We start from the raw sequence: 17,881 nt of genomic DNA, 5'->3' as shown, positions 1-17,881 counted from the left end.
TTTTTAATGGCTTTACATTTACAAATCGATCTGTGGAGACCATATGTGTTAATGTAAAAATCCTTAATGGCCTACCTCCATTTAAACTACTACAAAGGCCAGTGGTTAATAGCGCATAGTATATGTATACTCTTAGAATGGAAATGAAGCCAATATATCTACTAATTTTATTTGTAAGAATCATGGGAGTACTCAGAATTGTTTAGACTCAGATATATAATAGGACAACAGATTATCATACTGCACACAGATGACAGGAGAGAGACATATATATATAATATGTATATATATGTGTATATGTATGTATACATATTATATGTACATATACATATATATACATTATATATTATATATATACAAATCATAGAGCTTATAATGCTGAGAGTTTATCAAATTATGATAAAAAAAAAGGGATACGATAAAATTACGTATCTATTTCTATTCACAATATTGCTTAATATTTACAATATCTATCATTAATATTCACATGTGTGGCGAAGTCAGGAATATAAGCTCTATATGAAAATATACTTTAACTATGTTCAACTTTTAATTGAGTGTAATGGTGTGAGTGTTTGGCTGAAGCAGTGTGAGTCATGAGAAGCTAAAATAGAACTATGACCAATGAAATGCAAATAGTTACATAAAGTGAAAATGAATTTGAGGCAATTAAAATTTCTCGATAGCAATGACTTTTCCTTCCCTGGGAAGAAAGAAAAAAAACATCGTAAATGTGTAATGAGATCGTAAATTTTTGGGTGAAAATTCCTTACCATAGAATAATAAAAGACGAATAATTAGGAACGAACCAAAATTGGAGAATGAGCATTTACAAGAGATACCGATAGCAATGAAATTTTTAACTTCTAACATCTTATGTATGTATTATACATCTGTGATCAATGATTGAACATCTGTGACGTGATTAAAATAGCTTCTTGTTGCTCTCATTTACAACGGAATTATGCACGACTGTATTCCTCTAAATTACTATTGTCAACACAAAAATATATAGGTAGTGTAACATTGTTCTCTGCTAGGATCACTTGTATGTCTTGTAGTAGCGAAGCAGCAATGTAATTTTGATTTCATATAATCAGCACTTTTGATTCCTCTGCACTTTTGAATCATACTGAAAGCAGAAAAATAATAGTTGCAAATAAATTTAAAACGAATGTATCACAATGAAACTACAAATAAACAAAATTCACGAACATACATAGATGGCATTATGACATGCACAATGATAGGTAGATGATATAAGCGACAAGTAACAAACAATTCTTTGAAAAACTTAAAAAAGTAACTTAATTGGGCAGAATTTTTTTTTTCATTTCCATCATCATTACATCAACATTTCCCCTGCGTTGTTACCATGTTTTTCTAAATTATCGGATGGAAAAATCGAAAGAATTGTTTGTCGTATAAAGACGGAAATGACTATATGGTGACAGATGATTGTGGACGATCTTGGTCAGGTTTTTAAGCCTTACATGAATCAGGATGTGGCTTCTCCTCGGCCACCATCAGGGCTGCACTCTCTGCTGGCGGTATGTGTCCCTCTAATGCATTCACACAGTTTAGCATGCTCCTGCAAAACATCACGCGACTTGTCCAAGTTTCCGCTTCTTCATACATGTCTATTGAATCTTTCCTTTTCTTATTATATTCCAGATCTTCGTCGAGGGCATCGTTTCAACATGCACCGACGTCGTAGGATCATGAGAAAATAGTACATCGCGTCTTATCAACAATCCGTCAACGTAAGTTACATATCCTTTTCATTTTTTTTTTTTTTTTTTTTTTTTTGTTTTTTTTTAGGGAAAAATAATTATAAATAAATTGAAAATTTTTTTTTTTTTTTTTTTTTAGTTTATCTTATCCTAATTGACCTGGATTTGAATTTGAAAAATTTCAATGTTTGTGACGTGAATCCGCTTATTATTTATTAATGCTATTGATACGACAATTCATTCTATGTACTTCATTTTTGTTTTGTGGCACGTGTTACACGATAGTACACTTGCAAAGTTACCATTAGTCGAACTTTAATTTTGCCTATTCTCGTTCGTATTTTACTTGTCATACATATATGTAAGTAGGAATGACTATTGCACCGCAAACATTTTGCTTGGATAAATTTTCCAATCTGCGCGTACATTCGCTGCGTGTTTCCTTTCTCGTCTCTCGAGAAATGATAATTCATTTCACAGTTTCTAGCCTTGTAGGATTACAGTGGTTCACTGGCCTGTGTAGTAGACTTCAAACACATATATTCATCGCCTGTACATATAATCATTCGTATAATATCTGTCGATATATCTATTTCTCGAATCGAGTTGAACGGGTGTCCGCGGTTAAACATCGAGAAACAGAAGGACTAAAAGAAAACGTACGCTGCACGAGACACATTTCGATCTCTTTAACGCAACGTAACGAATATTCTTAATTGACTTTCCCTACAAGGTAAACGAAAATTAGGTCAAAAAGCTTGACCAACGATTAAAAAAAAAAAAACTCCACGTCGAGGTCGTATGTACGAGTGGAAGAGAACTGAAACCGGTAATTAAATAAACAAACAGATTTATTTTACAACATAGAATATATGTGTGTGTGTATATATATATATAATATATATATATGTATGTATGTATATGTATATGTATATGTATACGATCTCATCGGTGATGCCGAAATATTCGTTCATTGATATAATATATACTAGTAACGAGTGTTCCAAAAAAGTTTTTTTTTTTCTTTTGTTTTAGTCTTAAACGTGTGTGTAAGTCAGTGATACAATGATATCTTATAGCAGTTTATGTGCTACGAGTATGCTAAATCGTTGCCGATAACAATTATTCCATTAGATTGACTGAATACGTGAATCTATAGTGACCTTCGTTATTCGATTAAAATCATTCTCAATTGTCAGTTTTTTTTTTTTTTTTAATATTTTTATGGTTTGTCAGTAGCATGGGTATGGTTGGCAGTGGTGGCGTCAGATAGGACGGTCTCCTTGCTAGAGTTAGTGGCGAGCTCCTCTTCCCTGCAATATAATAATGTTACATGGCCAACGAGCCTCGAATCGTTTTTGTGTTCGATTTTGAGAGAGAGAGAAACCCTAGTTTCGTACCGAAGTTTATTATGTTAAAAACACGCGCATTATGCATCTTATGTTGAAAAAAATGGAAAAGAAAAAGTTCGTTTGAAAAAAATTCCAAATTTCGAAATTCCAAAATACCAAAGTGAGTACCAAAAATACTCTCGAGAAAACTTCGATGAATAACTCGTTTCGAGTTATTACACGCCGCGCGCAACAATCTGATCGGCTGTCGTCTGGCAAAGTTCGACACGAAATAGTTTTACTTCGTGTTTCGTCGTGCGAATATAGAATTTTCCGACAGAGATGTTTCAAAGTAGCAAAAAAGAAAGGAGAGATGCTCTGTGAGACTGCGTCGAAGAACATACAACGTTTATATATGTACGTATAAATTTCTTTTGAGAGTGATTCCAAGTGTCGTTAAAACCAGTCTCGTTCGAAACGTTAGAGACTGATTTTTCTTAACAGGAATCATCGATATCATCTTTTGAACGTGTCAGATACACAGCTTGTTCGAAACTTTACAACCATAATGTTTAAATATTACGCATAATGGTTCAAGCTCTATATTCGTTGTGATTCAAACAATGGCGAACAATCGGTAAACAATAGATAAATAGAAAATTCTTCGCGTTACGCCTTTCATCGTTTATCATTAATTTACCTAAGCAGTTTATAAATATAGATAGAAAATATTGATGACATAAATGCTTAATTACTGGCACAGTAAAAAGTCAAACATACACAATAATAAATTGATAAGTAGCACTCATTCTCGATCATAAAAGACAAGAAGAAAATGGCTTCTTATACTATTTCTATGTCGTTTATCAACTAGCGTATGGCTGTCATAAACGAACAAATTTAATAAAATTCCGCTAAATTTAAAAGCAACCATAGACCGACTATCGATTAGAGTTCATTCATATATGTATATGTATATAATATAATATATAGAAGCTGTTAACGATTCATCGAATGTTTCGGCAAAACCTTGTTTCAGCATAATTCATAATAAAGAAACAAAGGGGATAAAAATAAGAAAAAAAAGAGAGAGAGAGAGAAAAAAAGAAAAAAAAAACAATTGCGTAGCTTGCGAGTTTATCAAGAGCTGCACTGATCAGACAAGGGAACGTGAACGTAAAATTGCTTTCACGCTTCACGTTAACATTTCCCTTTTCCTTCTTTTTTTTTTTTTTAATTCTTTCATCTTACTAACTTTCAGTTCTTATTTACTTTTTTTTTTCTGTTTTAATTTTCTTTTGTTTTGCGCGAACGATGATAGAATATTATGCAAAGCGGCTCTTGCTGCGTTTGCCTATCGATGTAAAATATATATATATATATATATCATGTTGTATACAACTTAGAAATGAATTTGTACGCCAAACAGTAATGTAAGCACTAACACATGCAATCGCACAGTACAGCGCCATAAACTCGTGCCAACTATCGACATGAAAATTATTCCAAGACTGATCTGTCGTTGAACACTTATCGGGTATTGGTAGACTAAAAAGGAGCATGCTGTAAAATACAAGGCTCCAGGAGGGAATCAAGTAGTCGGGGCTGTTATGTTGTAAGCAAACCTTACCAGAGCGAATCGTTAGGAATTGCATCCTCTACATGTTCTTTCTTTTCTTTTCATTTTATGTTTTCGCTGAATGCGGTATTTTCTTTTTTTTTTTCTTTCTCTTTTTCTTTTTTTCTCTTTTGGCGTTAATCACATAATAGCCCTGAAGAACTATTAGAAACTGTGAAATGTATCTTCGCAAAAGAAAAACGAAAAATTACAATTTGTCGTAAACGAGTTATTCATGCAAATCTATGTTCGCTCGTTTGTTACGATTAATTAGCCTGACTTAAGTAGCGCATGAGATGGAAACTCACATGAGCTGATAGTAAGTAAAGATGTTTCAACATGCCAGGCTGTTAGACCGAAGTTAATGGTAGTCACTTAAAATAGGCAGGGACAGGATTATTTTTCGCTTGCAGAAGCAATGATCGAGGATAAATTCAGCTCGGAATTTGATACACATCAAAGTCTCACCTTTCGTATAAATGAAAATGTTAGAACAGATAGTAATAATAGTTGGAACAGATAGATAGATATTTATGCGGCTAGAGACTCAAATGGCTTGGCGGAAAATGAATGAAAAAAAGTTACGGAAAAAGAAAGAAAGAAAAGAGATGGATGAACGATCGGCTAAAAAATAATCCTTTCTTTAAAGACGACTAGTGGTGTCTTTGATAATCGATCGTCATGCAGTTAAATAATCTTTAGAGAAATTCGTATGGTAGTACGTTGTAACAAAGCCACCACAGTAACAGGGAATGTGTTGCGTGACTCACCCATAAAGTCTGCTGTCCCGCAAGCTGCTCCTGCTCCAAATAACATAGAAAGCACAATTACGATATGTAGAACACAATTTGTCGTCGTAGAAAAAGAAAACAGTTGTACGGAAGAGTTTCAGAACTTAAAGAATTTTACCAGAACCATTAAATAACGATTTATTGAAATAATACATATACAATATGCTAAACAAATAAATATAATAATATCCAGTTTGGCCTTGGGAAATATATGTAACAATAAGACTATAAAGCTTCAAGCTGGGCATTGTTTTTACAAACGAATAATATCCATAATTAATTACGAAAAGTTTCAAATAAATCGAAGGTAAAACAAATCTCATCGTAGCTTCGACAATGACAGAAATTAGTTCAGTTCGTGTACTTTCGTCGCGCGTTTGCCATCAACAAAGAGGAATTGTTGATCGTATCAATCGACGAACGAAACTACTGCCTATTATTAATATAAGAGAAGACGCGAATCTACGAAAATAATGTTGTACCTTCTGTATATTACAAGAAAGACTTTGTTCGGTGTAACGTCAGTGCCGAGAGTTTGATCGGCAGGTACTACTATGATATGGTATGAACAATAAATTGCTGCTATACAACCATGCGACAATCACCATGAACGTGTTCACGATATTATATTATGTCGGTACGATATTATAATCTCAATATTGTTTGCAGCTGAATTGCAGCTTTCTCTACGTTACGATACGATTTGAAATCTCATTTTCCACGTGAGATCGAATTTCGGGTTTCTGTACATTTGTTCCCAATGGTGCATCTGTTCATCCGCGATTCTAGTCGCGAGATTTAATTTCGAGAAAATGTTATTCAGTTTCGTTCTTATCTCAGAGATACAATTAGCGACGTATGGACACGCGTACGGGTCAACTGATATACTGTTTTTTTTTTTTCTCTTCTTTGAAGTTTACTTCTCTCGAGAAAATCGAACAAACATTTATCACAGTTAAACTTTTGCATTATAGCCTCGATTAGGCGGCAATACACACAGAGATACGTAGTGTGGCATCAGTATCCTACCAGATTGACAGTACGTTCCCCTTTTATCAAAGGTTAACACATTTGTAACGTCATGTCTCATCTACATGTGTAGAAAGTAACGTTAGAGAAGTTGTGCTACGATATATTAATAATAATAATAATAATAATAATAGTAATAATAATAATAATAATAAGAATAACGATAATAATAACAATAACAATAATAATAATGAAGTCGACAATTATTGTTGCGTAATTGTTGATTGAAAGAAGCTCTTATAGATCTTTAAGTGTTCTATATAGCGTATTACTGTGCAATATCATATGCGTGATTCGATTCGATTTCAAAATAATTGCTACGCTCGTATTTTTTCTTCTTTTCTTTTCTTTTCTTTTTTTTTTCTTTTTTTTTCTCTTTTCCCCTCGTCAAACGAATGTTTCGTGATCATTATACTATCTACTCGATTAATCGTATACAATTATTTGTCTACTCTTCGCACGACGTTCCTATATAAATGTCGTATCGATTGCCGAATATGTTAAAGGCGTGCATTTCCTAGCCTTCCGGACGCCTTACTCGCAAGAATAAATAACTCGAATTTGCCCTTGGCTTTTGGCTTTCTGCTGATTTTTTTTTCTCTTTTTTTTTTTTTCTTTTGCACTCTCCGACTGATTCGAGTAACATAATATTAAAAATTCACGTGTAGTTACGTGTACGCTTGATGCGCTATCGTAAGACGGGCGGATACGTGGACGGATATGACAACAGCGTGTCATGCATCGAATGCACAGGATACGAATCGTTTTCCGAGAGAGGAAACGTAATAATTATTTCCGCGTTGATCGTTAATCGACACACAAAATGTTGTAGAACAGTGAAAGTACAAAGTCTTTTGGATGTTCTTTTCACGCCTTGCGTGAGAACGAAATGGAGAAACGAAAAACGAACAGAAACGAAGAAGCTGTCCTCCGATAGAGCCATTACACATACAAGAACATTAGGTATAACGTATACGTAGTAAGAAAGAGAGATCGGTGGAAATCAGCGAAATGAAAGAAAGGCTTGAGAACTGAAGATTATCTATCTAATGATTTGCTATACGTATTAGGAATGGTATTAAGTGGTTTGTTTATTGCGTACCTGTCGTTACCATGCCTGAATAAAGCTAGAATTTCTTCGAATGTTTTATTCTTGGTCTCAGGAACCTTCTTGTACGTGAAGATCCAAAAGATGGCTAGGAATGCACTGAATGGTAGGAACGTGTAGTTTTCAAGGCTAGTCTGCAACACATGAAAACAGGGGGTCAGCGGTAAAAATAGCAAATGTCAACCGTGCCCTTTCGCTCGAAAACTCGTGTCTTTTGTCGCTGTTTCAATATTACGAGAACTTCAACCCTCGAACGCTGTGAGGGCTGAATCAATTCCGACTCACGCAGATACCTATGTATATAACGTACGTTACATTCAAGGTTTACGTTTATTATTCCATCGAATCGTACTGCAATAATACTGCTAACGCTACGTAAAATGAAGAATCAAGAGACTCGAATTTGAAGGATGCGATCGCATCTTTCAAACTGAACATCTTACCTTCATACTTGGAAAACCGATGCCAACCAAAAAATTAGCCATCCAATTGACAAGGACCGCGATAGACATGGCGGCAGGTCTGGGACCTTGCGAGAACAGTTCGGCCGTGATCATCCACGGTATGGAGCCAGGCCCGACAGCAAAGAACACCACGAAACTGAGCGTCGACACGACCGACAGATAAGACATCCAGTCAATCATTTCCTGCACATAACCGAAAAACTCCTATCAGGCAGTAGAATCGTGTTCTTCTTTCCTGAGCAGCCGGAGGAGTCTCTCTCAGGAGAACGAAAAAATCGTAAGACCCAAAGGAACTCAACTGAAATAAAACTGACGTAACGTAATAAAGAAATCGCATGCAGAAAAGTTGTGCAGCTCAACCCTGTGTTTAAGGCGATGATGCGATATGCGACAATGCGTACAACGTGCTCTGTTATTTATGTATGTACAATAACATCGTTCTGTCTCAAGCGTTCAAGCGATATGATACTGGCCATTTTTTTATAATACCCAAGGAGTAACCAGGACACGTTGCTTATAGACCTTATATATGGAGAAACCTGAACAAGGTCTGAGTAACAAGTACGCAGTCGGGCATACAACAAGTTTACGTTCGAACAAACGATACATACATGTATATTGTATTGTCGTCGGTATTAGGTCGACGATCGAAAACGTAAAGTCCGGTGAACTCTCGGTGGCTTCTTCGAATAGCTTGTACTATTTGCTTTACACGAATTGTCATAGACGTCAGACAGAGACGGCGTTGCAAAAGAAGCAATAGTGCTGTACACGTTCAACGAAACAGAGTAATGGAGTTTAGTCTCGTCGTCGTAATCAATCGCGATTGGAATATATTAACGATATTATCGTTGATTTAGTTAGTATGCGCAAAAGGGTGACAGGTTTGAGCCGGAAGAATGTAGACTAATAATATAAAGGGAGTAAATGTCTCCTCCAGGCAGTCACGAAAGAGGCCGTTGATGAAAAAGGAAAGGGATGGGGCAGGGATAAGGACGGGTTTCGTAAGAAGCACAATTATTTAAGCCTAAGCAAATAAAAATGAACCGCATGCATCCTAGGTATTTGACACATTAATATCTTTTTTAAAGATGCATCGACATCTTGTTCCAAATATACGTTTATTAATTTTTTTTAATTGTAAATTACCAATGCTCTTGTCGTTTCATCGAGAAGTAGATTCTTTATGTGTCAGTACACAGGATATTAGAATAATTTCTGTAATGCAAATGAAAAATAACATGCAGGAGTTGGGACAGATCTTACAAGTTACATGAATGGTCGGGAGAAATAAAAATGAGTTCTCAATGAATGCATATTTATATACGTAAAGTGGTGATAATTCTCACTGTCGATGCAGTGCTGCACTCCAGCTGTGAACAAAGTGTTAGATACACCTTTCGCCAAGGTGCATGAAGTGACAAAGCACAAAGAGAGACAGCTATATACAATCCACGTTCTCTGTGGCGTAATTAATGTCCTAAAAGAACTTGATTTTCATCAACTTTCTACGCTCGACCGGAACAACTTCCCTCCGTTTTAACTCGTTTCATTTTAGCTTTTAGCGAAAGCTGATCAGTTCTATAGTAGATCTTTCTACGTGACAATCATCGTTCGAATAATTTGTAATCGCTAAGGACGTCTGACTATCGTCCCTTTCTTTTACGCGACAATACGCGGGATCTATCAGGGGAAACGTGTTGGCGTTCACTCGAAAGACGACGTTACATTAATGTTACAGTAGCATAGTTAAAGCGAGGCGGTCTTGAAATTTGAGCTTACCTTTATGAGAAAAGAAATTGTGATGAATATTGAAAAGATAAACATGCCACCAAGACCGTATAAGTGCAGTGTACGTCTTCCTGTTCTATCCATAAGCGGGATGGATCCTAACGTCATTAGAACCATAATGGCACCTATGCCAATGGTTGCGAACTTGGCACTCTCCTCTGTCAAACCAGAACTAGTGAACAAATTTGTCGAATAGTAAAACACCTGAAACACACAAACAAAGGGCAATTTCGTCCGCTGTCACATTATTCGTGGTACTTATCCCCGTGAATGAATCGCACTAGAGAATCGTTCGAATTCAGATGCTTCGTTGCGCGAAGGCAAAGCATAATATGTACCACACGCGAAATTTACAGGCCGGTAATACTTACGGCGTTAATGCCTGAAAGCTGTTGAGAAAGTTGCATAACCACACCGATAACGAGAGGTGCTCTCAAAGTCGGGCTACATATGAGCTCTGTCATCGATATTCTAGATTCGGCTTGTTGAGCTCGTTCCTCGGCTCTCATTTCTTCGATGTCTTCTTCCACTTGGTTACTGGCTCTCAACCTCCTCAAAGCTTTACGGGCTTCTTCCTCCCACTGTTTCGTAATGAGCAAATATCTAGAGCAGAGGATCAAAAGAGAGAAGAAGCTGTGATCGTCGATCGGAACGGAAAAGTAGAGGGTGTGTGTGTGTGTGTGTAGGGGGAGGGGGGGAGGGGTGGAACAACGATCGTCCCGTACGAGCCAAGTTAAATAATAAGATTAGCGAACATATTGCGAAAGTCTACCGAGGCTAGCAAGAACTTTGGAAGATAATCTTTGGGAAAGATTTTTCTCGTTTATTTACAAACGCGATTGGATGTGGTCTCTACCTTGGAGATTCGGGGCAAACTGGAAGCAGCAGTAACTGTAGAATGGCAGGGCAGATAGCTAGCCCTAAGAGAACTGGCCAACCCTCGTTCGTTCCAAGGATTTGCTCGATGCCCAGCACCTGGGAGACCAGGAGGCCCACCGTAACAGCGAGCTGGTTCACCGTGCCTAGGCCGCCTCTCAGGTTCAGTGGTGCTATCTCCGATATGTACATGGGAACCAGCGAGGTGTTTAAGCCACAATTGACGCCGATGATGAACCGTCCAAAGAATAACATTTCGTACGAGTGAGCAATCTTTGTACAACCCATCAGGCACGCCCCCACGATGCCCAGCACGTTGTTTAGCAGTAAGCCCCCCTTTCTGTCGGTGAATGAAAAGAGAGAGAGAGAGAAAAAAATATATGAGTGACACAGAAAACAATCGTTATCGGATCGACCGATTACCTGATCGCAACATACATATTGTACATACATACACGCTTCCGCGCGATGCGGATTTTTAATATCGATAGATACGCCTGGCACGCGTAGAAAGCCCTAAGCGAGATTACACGTGCGAAACGAAATTGCAACAGTGTGGATGGGTACAAACCTGCCAAATCTGTTGGCAATTATTCCTCCGCTAAAACCACCTAGCATACCACCAATCGCAAATATGCTTACGGCCACGGAATACAATTTCTTCACGGAATCGTCTGAAATATCCTCTCCGTACCTATCCTTGTACACGTCTTTCATAAAATTTTCAATATTCTGAAACGAATAAATCACGCTGTTCTGTAGAAATGTCGTCGGAATGTTAAATCTTTTCATTTCCTTAATACGTTTGCTACGACAGTGGGATCGGAACAAAATTTGGTTCGTTCCATATCGTATTTTGTTTCTTTGCAAAGTTTAACATTTCATATTTTGCTGTTACAAATAACGTCTGATGTCTGTCTGTACTCGAGGGCGGTAGCAAACGTATCGAGTATTCGTGGAACAAGTATTTTTAAATCGACTTCATTGTTAATGAAACGATCTAGTTAGGGGGCATGGTTTGACATTTGGCGGCTGGAAATTAGAAATAGAAAGAACGTACCACTTCCGGCGCATTAATAACTCCAGTGTTGTATCCAAACTGCAACATTCCTAAAACTGCTGCCAGTATTGCATACGACAGGAAAAGTGTTAGCCCCTGCAAACATCGAATAAATTATTGAACATCGAAACGACTTGTAAAAAGGCTACGATACTGTACTTTTCTCTCAACAAAAAATTCAAACAACAGAAGCTGCTTCAAATAAAATAATTAATGAACGCGCGTTCTATCGGAAATAAAAATCGTACAACAGGCGAACGGGGATAGAAATAATGACGAGGGGGTGAAATAAAACTACGCCGAACAATGTCGTAAAAAGTGTTTATTAAAAAATGCCTTATCGCTCTGCCTATATAAAATCATATGCTACAACAAATGGCCATCGTGCAAAGGTACAAAGAGATGCATAAAAGAAAAATCAAATGGAACGATCGTAACACAATCATTTACAATCACGCAACAACCAAATATGATGATGATAACGACGACGGCGATGATAATGATCATGGTGATGATGATAATCAATCGATACAAATAAACAGCCATCGAAAGCAATACCGAGTTTTACACTCGGTACGAAACATAAAAATCGCACGACCAAAAAAATAAGAAACTTTCTGATCGTCATAGATCAAGCGTCACCTGCTCCAAAAGCCTAAGTTTCCGTCGATGTGAATGTTCTTCTAGTCGATCCACGTATTCTCGTAATTCCTCTATTTCTTCTTTCACCTGCTGTACCGTATCTAGTTCGTGCTGCGTAACACATTAGGAAATACGATTTAGACATTTTGCGTACCTTAACGAGCCCATACGTTTAGAACGAGTTTAAAACGTAAGTTCCTTTCGTAAGGGAATTTTTTTTTCAAAAGGAAACACGACGTACATACACGCGCACGTACGTGCGTCAGAGCAAACAAACAAGTTCGTTTTTCAAAAAAGGAGGAGTTATCAATCTCATTTTACTTTTTCCGGCACGTTCTTTCGCTCTTTCGTTCTTTTTTTTTTTCTTTTTCTTTTTTTTCCGTTCTTTCACAGCTACGACAGAAAAAGTCGACGCGGCATTCGTCGCGTTCGAGCTCTAATTAACAGATTTCGGAGGCGTGGAAGCGACATGGATATCTCGTTGAACGTTAGAGACCAACAGTACCTTGATCGCGACCATGTCCCGTTTGACCTCGCTGACCTCGCTCTGGCAAGACTCTACGCTCTTGGTGAGTTCCTGCAGCTGCGTGCGGATCTCGCAGAGGGCGACGGTGGTCTCCAGCTGGCGGTCACCCCGCTGCAGCTCGTCCAGCTTGGCACTCAAGTTCATACTCATAACGCTGACCTGTTTCTGCAGACTGCCCACACACACATACCCTCACGTGAATCTCGCTGGCTCGCCCGGGAAAATAAATCGACATTGTCGAGCACATTGACACACTAGACACGATCAAGGCTAACTATGCCTAGTCCCCTAAACAAGAAGTCCAACTACCTCCGCGCGAAAACTGCCGAGCCTTCAATAGGCGTACGCTTACTATACTGGGGATGTGTTCTCTCTTTCCTTTCTAGTTCTTTACTTTCTCGTTCATTCATTTTTTTTCTTTTTTCTTTTTTTTTTTTTTTTTTTTTTTTTTTTTTTTAATTTTTTTTTTTTTTTTTTTTTTTTTTTNTTTTTTTGTTTCAACTTTTCTAGTTCGTTGCTTTTAATCTACTTGCACGCGAGCGAGGAGACAACGCGATTACCTGATTATGACTGGGGAAAAAGAAACAAGATGCTACTTCTATCGGGATGTAATCGCGCAAGTACACCACGTATTCTTCTCTCGTGCTTTAAATCTCAGCGAGCCAGCGGTAGCTCGGCAGCTAAGGAAACGTTGGGTATACGAGTAGCGTGTAAACAGAGATATACAGACATATATATATACATATATATATATATATATATATATATATATATACACACACATATATATGTATTTAATGTATCATATTCCGTCTATGTATATACGAACATAGAAATATATTAAATTGAAAAATATAGCACAACGTACAAACGCCACTAAAAGCACGTCTAAACTGTGTATGGGTAAGTGTCAAGGTGAGAAACACTACGGTGATATATATATTTAAATATATATGTATATATATATACTTAATGTACATATACATATATATGTATATATTATATATATTACATAGTTGTCAGAGCTGTGCACATTAGATGGAAGTTTGTGAAGGTGAGAGATGAAAACTATCATAGTCTCCGTTAAAGTGTAAACTACGCCCACGCGAGTTTCGAAACGATCCGTCAAAATTTTGCGATTATTCTAGAAACGATCATTCTTTGGTCTTTCTTGTTACATATTTTCTTATCGTCTCAACGATTACGATCGTTTTCCCCATAAACGCGAAAGAGCTTCGGCACACGCGAAGCGTGATTACTCTACTGACACGATGCGGGAATGTGCAAGTGGTGGTAAGAAAAATATGATTCGATGCACGATTTCAATTCGAACGTTGCATGTAGACAATGAATAAATAATATATACGCATAGATCATGATGAATGATCAGAAATCTCTCGATCGAAGGAGATTTTAGCAAACTTATCGATCGATGTGCACAGCCAAGCAGAAAGGTGATTTTTTTTTTTTTTTTTTTTTTACTCAGGAACGGAAACTAAAGAAGAAAAAGAAAGAAAAAACGAAAGAAAGAAAGAAAAAAAGAAAGATAGAGAATGTACGTGAGCATGTGACAGAGTGAAGAAAGAGAGAAAATTTACGCAAGGCACGTCGAGTGACTGGTGAATAGTGAAAAATGAATGAACACATGAGCCTTAGTGGAAGAAGAGAGAGAGAGAGAGAGAGAAAGGGGGGTGAAAATGTATGACCCGAATGACAAAGTAAAAACTTAAATGGAAGAAAAATAAAGAAACTTGTACAGAAGAAGAATAGAAAAAAAAAAGGGTACAGAGGAGATAATATAAAAGAGAGAGAGATCAAAGAAAATAATAATTAGATAAGTAATTAGACAGATAGAAAAAGATAGACAGAGATAGAGAGAAAGAAAGAGCAGCGATGATGCAATGTACCTGGGAGGTAGGGAGACCATGGCTGTGTTCCGAAACTACAGTAGCCTCTATGCCTCCCCACTCACTCCTCTTGATTCAGTATTTCGTCTTATTCTCACAGATCTATTTGTTCTTTGCTTTGTTCACGACATATGTACGTACGTTGGATTATCCACCAAATCCAATCAATTGACTCAGAACGACAGCTTGTTGTCAAGTGGGTCCACAACCAAAGGTGGAGGGGTAACGTGTGGCGGGGGGTTTAAAGGCCGACGACGCCCGCCCCTGCCTCTTATCTCACTCACTCTGTAAAACTTTACCTAGTTTGGAAACACAGTCGTGGTTCAGTCAAAATCATGTCATACAATGATATATTCGCTCGAATTATTCACGTGACGTCCAATTCTTCTAAAGGACAGGTTCGTCACGTGTGAAGACATTTCGTCTTTCTTTTTTTTTTTTTTTTTTTTTTTTTTACAATTTTTTTTTTTTTTTTTTTTTTTTTTTTTTTTTTTGTAAAATCTGATTTCTTTTTTTTTTTTTTTTTTTTTTCTTTAATCTTTTTTCGTTCTTTTTTCTCACGCATCGCCATGCGACGCGCCGCCAGCTTACTCACCCCTGCCTAGTCGCCCGCGTCCACAAGCGAGCTTGCAATTTGAATTGGGCCCATCATTTTAATTAATGCGAAACGATATATATTGATCGGCAAAATAATTGACAAAAATCAGCATGATCTCATGATAAAGTGATAAATAACAGGAGGCACGCACACAAATAAGTCACAAAGGTGGCACACATCGAAGTAACGATATATGAGAATGTATCGATCAGAACCAGATGCCAAGGATATGATTGTATCTGTCGCGTCTATATGGAATAAATATAATACGTGTATGTTGCCTGCGTTGTATGCGTCGTGTGTGTGGAACGAATTTCTCTTGTTCGTTTTCGGCCGTGTATTCCATTATAGTGCATTCACACAGAACAACAGTGGTTAGACAATGATCGGTGAGAAACGCTCAGTATAGTATACATATCGTGCGTGTGATTCGCAAACTATACCCGCGCTTTTGCCGTTGTGCATTCGCTGGCTACGCCTGTTTTCCTTTGTCCCCCCGTTTTCGATATTCTCCGTTATCGTTTCGGGTGCTGTTTGCGCACTTATTTGTGTACCTGACTTCGAGAAAAGTGACATGACATCGAATGGAATATGAGCAATCAGTGGTAAGCCTGCGAGCGCCGCAGCCAAAAGAGTTTTTATGTAAAACCGTATAACAACGTATCATCGGTGTCCCGATATTACTGTTTATGATCAAGGGTGTGTAGTATGTACAAGAATAGGACTAGAGCGAGTGTGATTTATGTATAAATGAAAAATGGCACGGCACAAAGCCTTGCATTGCATTCTCTGATACATAGAGTCTATGTAAAATGGTAAGCAGGGAAAACGTCTGTTTCTTTTATTTTACTTTATTTTATCCGACTGTTTTTTTTTTTTTTTTTTGCTATCCCGGTTGCTTCTTTTCTTCCGTTACTTTCTTTTAGCTTTTTTTTTTCTTTTTTTCTTTTCGCTTGCTATTAGCTTTACTGTTTTCTCTTCGTTCGATCGTTAACTCAATCGTGAACGAGGCACCGCCACTTAGGCCGGGAATTACCTGGATGCGTTTAGAGAATATCCCAAGTATTGTTGGACATTGAAAAGAACAATGTCTGTGGAAAAGGTTCGTTGGATATAGTAATTCTTGTCTACGAAATAGAGAGAAAGAGAGAGAGAGAGAGAGAAAGAGAGAGAGAGAGCGAGAGAGAGTTTATGATCGATAAGTAAGTGCTATCGATTCGGGTACTTCAGGGCGAATAATAGAGAGCGAGAAGTGTTCTCTTAATTGGTATGCAAGTCTTAAGAGCTTATACATACGTTGTTCTACTGAACTGCCGTGGCACTAAGCTAAAGTTACTTCGAAAGACTTTTATTTGATAAAGAGAAGGAGGAATAATATTTGAAAAAATTTGCAAATATTTTCGATCAACTACGGTCGGACTTGTTAAACGGCAGGACTGCTAAGAGTAACTCAACTACGTTTTAATCGCTGAAGAAACAAGGAACAGAATGTTACGTGATAATTCTATGTATGAGCCTATGAAAGAGATCACTACGGAATATTAATACAGGATCCTAAAAAAGAGAAGCGCTAGGCTATGAAATCAATTAATGATGGAATTAAAAGATTGTTAAAAGAAGAAAGTTCGTCGCCCGCAGGATTCGCCAAGATTGAAAGTTCACGATCGAATTTCAACAATGTCGAACCGTGTATGTCATTTCCCTCTGAACATCTCTTTCCGCCAAGTCGAACGAATTTTCGTCGTTTTCGTCGAAAACCGGGAAAGAAAGCAATCCTCCACGTTAACGCAAACGCGTACGAGTTCGCGTACACAAGTCTCGTCGGGGGAAAAAGTAGAAGAAAAAAAGAAGGGAGGAAAAAAAAAAAGAAAGATACAGAAACAAGTGGAAACAGATCGATAAGTCTGACATAAATAATCAATGGACTGGAAAATGATCGCCCGGTGTGTCAGATACATATGTAGATGGCTGGTACTCGGCTGGTACATCCAAACAATCCAGATAATTCTCAGAGACGTCGGTGGCGACGCCCATGCGACAACGTGATTATTCCGGCAAAATGATTTTTCAATAAATCACGTGTAACACACAATTTTGATTTTGAAACGTAAGCTCTCCTTTACCCGTGGTAGCTTCCCGGTAATGTATCGCTCCGAAGTCCGAAACTCTGACTCGCGAGCCTCGTAATTGGTCGTAATTAGCTTGAACAGTTGGTACAAGTGGTATAGGTATAGTATAAAGAGAACCGCGGCTAGTTGTCGTTACGTCGTTGCGTGTTAACGCTACGATAGAAAAAAAAAAAATCGAGAAGACGCGTGGAGGTGTTTCACAGAAAACGTTAAGGTATATAAGTATAAGAGGGTGGTTGGGTGAGGTTTGGGTGGCGGGAGAGGGGCGGGAGGTTTAA

General features: G+C 37.7%; 2 protein-coding genes across 16 annotated transcripts in view; one reads left to right on the top strand and one right to left on the bottom strand.

Annotated features, from left to right (window-relative positions):
* The window catches only part of LOC122529229 (methylosome protein 50-like), a 41,417-nt gene that overhangs the window by 3,058 nt on the left and 20,478 nt on the right, over positions 1 to 17,881 (top strand). Inside the window, exon 2 of the mRNA XM_043655120.1 lies at positions 1,675 to 1,763. The gene's annotated coding sequence lies outside the window, so the exon portion shown is untranslated. The remainder of the gene's footprint in view (positions 1 to 1,674; positions 1,764 to 17,881) is intronic.
* LOC122529220 (glucose transporter type 1) overlaps positions 1 to 17,881 on the bottom strand; it is a 31,703-nt gene that overhangs the window by 1,997 nt on the left and 11,825 nt on the right. For 3 of the 15 annotated variants that reach the window (XM_043655082.1, XM_043655080.1, XM_043655093.1), the window contains 11 exons: positions 12,949 to 13,141; positions 12,444 to 12,554; positions 11,802 to 11,897; positions 11,313 to 11,473; positions 10,722 to 11,081; positions 10,237 to 10,468; positions 9,857 to 10,069; positions 8,054 to 8,278; positions 7,605 to 7,744; positions 5,453 to 5,482; positions 1,494 to 1,591 (listed from right to left, as the gene is read on the bottom strand). In XM_043655082.1, coding sequence (XP_043511017.1) covers positions 1,494 to 1,591; positions 5,453 to 5,482; positions 7,605 to 7,744; positions 8,054 to 8,278; positions 9,857 to 10,069; positions 10,237 to 10,468; positions 10,722 to 11,081; positions 11,313 to 11,473; positions 11,802 to 11,897; positions 12,444 to 12,554; positions 12,949 to 13,141 — 1,859 coding nt within the window. Of the gene's footprint in view, positions 1 to 701; positions 1,133 to 1,493; positions 1,592 to 2,757; positions 3,047 to 5,452; positions 5,483 to 7,604; positions 7,745 to 8,053; positions 8,279 to 9,856; positions 10,070 to 10,236; positions 10,469 to 10,721; positions 11,082 to 11,312; positions 11,474 to 11,801; positions 11,898 to 12,443; positions 12,555 to 12,948; positions 13,142 to 14,876; positions 17,857 to 17,881 lie in introns of those variants that run through there. The other 12 variants (XM_043655092.1, XM_043655094.1, XM_043655087.1 and 9 more) reach the window with 12 other exon arrangements.

Source organism: Frieseomelitta varia, unplaced genomic scaffold, assembly GCF_011392965.1.
Source record: "Frieseomelitta varia isolate USP_RPSP 00005682 unplaced genomic scaffold, Fvar_1.2 scaffold_281, whole genome shotgun sequence".
Classification (NCBI taxonomy): Eukaryota; Metazoa; Arthropoda; class Insecta; order Hymenoptera; family Apidae; genus Frieseomelitta; species Frieseomelitta varia.
Note: the sequence above shows the minus strand (reverse complement) of the source record. Positions and strands in the feature narration are given on the sequence as shown.